Source organism: Nanorana parkeri, unplaced genomic scaffold (assembly GCF_000935625.1).
Source record: "Nanorana parkeri isolate BGI_ZX_2015 unplaced genomic scaffold, ASM93562v1 scaffold46, whole genome shotgun sequence".
Lineage (NCBI taxonomy): Eukaryota > Metazoa > Chordata > Amphibia > Anura > Dicroglossidae > Nanorana > Nanorana parkeri.
Genome location: NW_017306314.1, coordinates 1,108,952 through 1,114,257, shown reverse-complemented (window position 1 = coordinate 1,114,257; position 5,306 = coordinate 1,108,952). Strand labels below are relative to the sequence as shown.

Here is a 5,306-nt window from a genome sequence, read left to right as displayed (position 1 = left end):
GCAGTAGATCCACCCTCAAGACGGTAGTGGAGTACAGAACAGAGAGACTGCAAAGAAATGACAGGCTGCACACAGAAAGCAAAGAGCAAACATGGCAAGTCCTACAGAATGTTGCTATATATCACGTTACATTGAGGGGTTTAATATGAAGGAGCCACACCATCCCAGAGCATCACTACTGCTACAATATGATTAGAAGGCAAATGGCGGAGCACCTGTCATACTATCCCTGCACAACGGTGACGTCATCAGCTCGCTCTTAAATGGGCCAAAAAGAGGCGGGGCATGTGGCAGCTGCTTGTGAGGCTGCACGGTACTGGCTGTGCGGTGCTCCATCTCTGCAGGTATTCGGTGCTCCATCGCTGCAGGTATTCGGTGCTCACTGTGCACCTCTCGTCCATTGTTCTTCCTTTTCCCGTCTGATGTTTTGTACTGTGATCAGCATGGGCTGCAGACACAGTGTTCCTAACCCATCGAATATAAATCGTACAGAAGGTTACCGTGCCCCCTGCTGGCCAGAGATGAGATCCACACTGCTAGATCGGCTGCAGCTGTAATATGGACCTACACCCACTTCCCATAGTATGGCTCCTTTCACACAATTGTTAACCAGCTCTGGTTATTTCTTACCTAGGCGAGTCTATCATAGTCCCCAGGAGCCTGTAGCTTCATGAGACCATCAGCAGGCTTTCAGGGCAATCTGCAGCACATGTGATGTGGTATCTCATCAGGGGCCTGACTGCAAAAACCAGGAAGAGACATTCAGCTCCCAATGAGTACAGAACCAGGTGTGCAGCGGCAGAATTTAGCAGAACGCTGGATTTGCTGGGTGTGTGTTTTGAGGCTAACCCAGGGAATAAGGTAAAAGGGGACTGAAATACAAAAATAACACAAAGGGAAATCCCTGTTTAAGGGCTTGTTTACACTATCCTCTATGCAAAAACGCTGAGCTGTTTCAGAGATTTACACTTTTTTTTCCAACTTTATTTGGTGTGCACCAAGTGTGTACTCCATTCAGTCCTCACAGCAGTGAGATGTGGTGACCTGCGATGCCACCAATTGTACTGTGAAAAGTATGCAGCATGCCTGCAATTTCATAATTCCTACATGACACCTGCGTGCGTTTTCTATGTGACTGGTGTTGGATCAGATTCTGAAAAATGCAATTAATGTCTATTGGTGTGTATGAACCCAATTCACCCAAACCCATACAATCTGTGACTATTACCCCTCCCTACTGGGCCAATCAGTTGCGGCTGGGGCATTCCCTGCCCCACAGCTGCACATCACAAAGGGGCAGGAAATAACTTGGGCACAACTGATGGGGCTGGGAGGCAGTGTGTTAGTCAGTTTAGCCCAGGCTTGGGTGAACTCTGGCCAACTGGGTTTGCACCAAGTCCCTGCTCATCATTAGTGTGAATGAGCCTTAATATGTTGCAGTGCCACTGAATTTGAATGGCATTCCTAATGAATCTCCAGTGTACCTGTGCTGCAACACATCGCAGTGCACCACAATACTTGCTTTGTGGTGTGCTGCAATATAATGCTGTATAAAGTTTTTAAGTAGGTGGAGGAGCTCATTAATTATGAATGTGCTGGCTAACTTCATAATAATGGCACAGTGTTGCGTAGCACAAATGAGTCTTTAAATTTTCTCACCGCACACCTTTATCTGACTGTCCATTTATCTGACTGATTAGATACAGATTTATTGAATAGGTTGGGTCCTCATGTTGCATAATTTTGGTAATTCTAAGGCGAAATGTACAAAGATTGTACAATCAGAATGTAACCTATGTGGTTTTTCCCCATAGACTGATTTCCCCCATTCCTGTTCCAGTGACAACTCAAAATGTTGGCTTTTCCTTCGCTTTTAGTCCTAGTGTAAGCGGTGCCTAGGACAAATAGAGAGGGCGATCTCCCCAGTGGTGACAAGATGGCAATAAAAATTTGATGGTTTTTTTGGGCTTGTCTCTAAAATGGCTTTAGATAACATTTTCCCTGCCAATGACCTAAAGGCATACGGCAGCACAAAAACGTTTTCAGCTGGTCAGCTCAGTATGCCTTACGTCACTGGTATTCCCCCTTCTGCTATAAGCTTTATAAGAGGGTGGTTTCCCTGACGGTTCTCTGTAATCGAATAGCTGTCGTGAGCCGCTGACAAGCTGCTGATGGCAGCTATTCATTCAGAATTGGCTTTCCTCCTCCCCCAAATAAGTAGCATCGTCTTTTTTATTCTACTGGTCCTCTACTTTCAGAAAACATATGGTTTGGGGTGGGTGGGGGTATTTTACAAACTCTAAAAACTGGGGGGAAAAATTGCAAAATTGGTCTGGCCAGCTGAGGTAAAAAAAATGGAACACGGCCTGGCAGCGAAAGGGTTAAGAGGAAGTTCAACCTTTTGCAAAAAATAATAAACGCACACTTATTAAAATAAAAAAAATGCATGTATTATTTTATTTGCATTGGAGCCAGTAAATAATTGCAACCATGATCAGTGGATTGCAGGTGCAGTGATCTGGCTCCTGCAGACTGTTTATCCCGTCCATGTCCATACTGAGGTATGTAGATTCAGTAACATGGACTGGAGGAAGGATGAACGGGCTATAAGTGCGCTGATGTCACTGTATTTGTATTATTTTGAGATTTATAAGTTCCTTTGTCGTGGTGGCTGGTTGGACTTGTAGTTTCTCCATTCACACATCCTTTGATGTAGCTGTTTGGGCAAAGCAATGCAAAGTTTATTGCTTCTGGCCTAATTCCCACAGCTTTACAGTCGCACGAATCCCTTCCATTGTAAAGCTGACGAGCAGCTTTATACATGTAAGCAATCCCTTGACTGTTATAGCAACTGGAAGTCTGCTTAGAGGGCCCTGCTGCTGCCACCGTATGGTGAAAATGTTATCAACAAACAAAAATATTCAGCCTTGGCTGCAGTACTTCTTGGTTTACTGACCTAGAACGACCATGCAGATTCAAAAGTCAATATAAAGTCAGAACTCCTGATCTGTTTACTTTTTCTTAGCCCTCGTTCACACCTGAACGTTTTGTAGCGCGTTCTACGCTCGACGAACGCTCTACAAAATGCTCAAAAATATAAATCCCATTGTATTCAATGGTCTCGTTCCCACCTTGGCGTATTTCCGCCCGTTGCGCATATGCAATACGCCTAGGTGTGAATGAGACCTTAGTGATTTGAAGTACTGAAGCCATTGAATCAGCATGGCACTCAGTGTTTTCAGAAGAGGAGGTCAGCAGTGGCAGACTCCTCTTCAGTATACACTGAGTGGCCAGACTATTATGACCACCTGACGTTTGTAGGCAAATTAGCTATAATTTCACTCTAAAGTTACTAGAGGGCCAGACCATTATAAATAGGGAAGCAGGTTGTTTACCACGACAGTAGAAGTGATTTTTTTCCCCTGAAGATATGGGTAAACAACGCGATTTAACAGCCTTTGAACGTGGGATGATTGTTGGCGCTCAGAGCCATGGAGCGAGTATCAGCAAAACAGCAGAATTCGTTAAATGTTCCAGAGCAGCTGTTTGTTAAAGTGTTTAAAGACTGGACTGTCAGCCGAAAATCTGGGTCTGAACGTGCGAATTGTGGCCGTCAGCGACTAGTCAATGTTAGGGCAGAACGGAGAGTGGCAAGACTGGTACAAGACAACAGAAGGGCAACAGTGCAGTGTCAGATTCCTCGCATCACCTTTCAACATCTCGTGGAGTCACGAGGCGGCCCAACGAAGTCATCTCGTGGCCCAACAACTTACTGATGGGGTGGTCATAATAATCTGGCCACTCGGTTTATATATCATACGTACTATCAAGTCTCGAGTGTTCTGCAAGCTCCAAAACCGAGCTGAATTTTGTACAAATGTCCATTGAAAATAATTATTTGGAGCATTTGATTTTACGATTCATCAACGAGTCAAGTAATCTTGAAATACCTTCAATTTTGTCTAGATCTGCTACTGCAATGGAATCTCAGGCGTATTAAATAGGTTTTGTTTGTGCCTAGAATCACATTCACAGTTAAAATAAAATCTAAAAATCACATTCACAGTTAGAATTTCAATCATTCGGAATAAGAAACAAGACATTTCTCATCCCGCCCCTTCAATTTCCCTCGTCACTATGGTCGAACTTGAACGTCAAATAGAACCCACTAATGGAACCCCATGGCCAGCTGAAGCCTACTGTCTTTTCTTACCACTTGCTCAATACATTGCTAGATCGACAGAGGTGTGTGAGCTGGGACGTAGCAGGCTTAAACTGTAACTGTAGCAGACTGATCAGCACAAGGGGCCCAATACTGCATTAAATCTTAATAATTTAGCTAGGTAGCAAGACCTTTCTGTGGTAGCTTACTGTCTTAGCACATATATCAATATTCTGGATGCATTTTACCCAAAAGTGATGGTTAAATCATAGCTGGATTCTTGTGGAATTGGCCAACCTCTACTCTTGTATAACTTGGGAACACCATTGGTGAGCTCTGTTTCTGCCCACCTTGATGTCTTCTCCAGCCACAGAATGAGTGTACTCCCTCCGATTTACATTTTCTGTAGAAAATAATAACCCAACCCCATTAACTGCCACAAGAACGGTTTAGTTTTAAGAAACTGAGTGTATAGATCGCACCACCAGAACCTTTGACATTCCCAAATGTTTAAGTCTAACGTTCCAACATCTATCAAATACTAAGGCATTAGTTTTAAATGAACTGACCTTTTCAGTTGTCTAGTGGAGAGCCAGAGAGAAATACCTTATTTGGGGCCCACAATGGAATGATTGGAATCTCCCTGCACATTTATTTTGTATTTGTGTTGGGTGTAATTCTTATCATCTGCTGATGACCCTCTACACATCCTGATCTTGCCAGATGTTTGCATGTGATTTCTGAATCATTGCTTTCAAATTGTATCCAGTGTACATACCCCCAAAGCGTCCAGCTACTCAATGTTTACTGCTTTTCATTTCTACAGCAAAGATGTCTCACACTTCCCAGAAGCACCGGGACTTTGTGTCTGAGCCCATGGGCGATAAACCAATTACAGCAATAGCCGGTATTGGAGAAGTTCTTGGCAGCAAATTAGAAGAACAAGGATTTGATAAGGTAATATGAATGTGAATATTTCATCATTCTTTTCAGTTTATAATGTAGCAATGTATTTTTCATGCATGTCTATTAGCTGTCGAATCTGGTATACCACCATGTGAGACTTTTTTGTTTTCAGTCATAGTATGATAATTTAGGGGAGGCAGATACTTACAGTACAAAGTTTACAACTATACAAGACACA

At 43.3% G+C, this 5,306-nt stretch overlaps 1 protein-coding gene across 2 annotated transcripts in view; it reads left to right on the top strand.

Moving 5' to 3' along the window:
• Positions 1 to 247: 247 nt before the first annotated feature.
• The window catches only part of LOC108801183 (barrier-to-autointegration factor-like protein), a 12,225-nt gene continuing 7,166 nt past the window's right edge, over positions 248 to 5,306 (top strand). Inside the window, exons 1-2 of one of the 2 annotated variants that reach the window (XM_018573115.1) lie at positions 248 to 344; positions 4,989 to 5,119. In XM_018573115.1, the coding sequence (XP_018428617.1) occupies positions 4,994 to 5,119 (126 nt within the window). In that variant the 5' untranslated portion in view covers positions 248 to 344; positions 4,989 to 4,993. Of the gene's footprint in view, positions 345 to 4,974; positions 5,120 to 5,306 lie in introns of those variants that run through there. The other variant, XM_018573121.1, reaches the window with a different exon arrangement.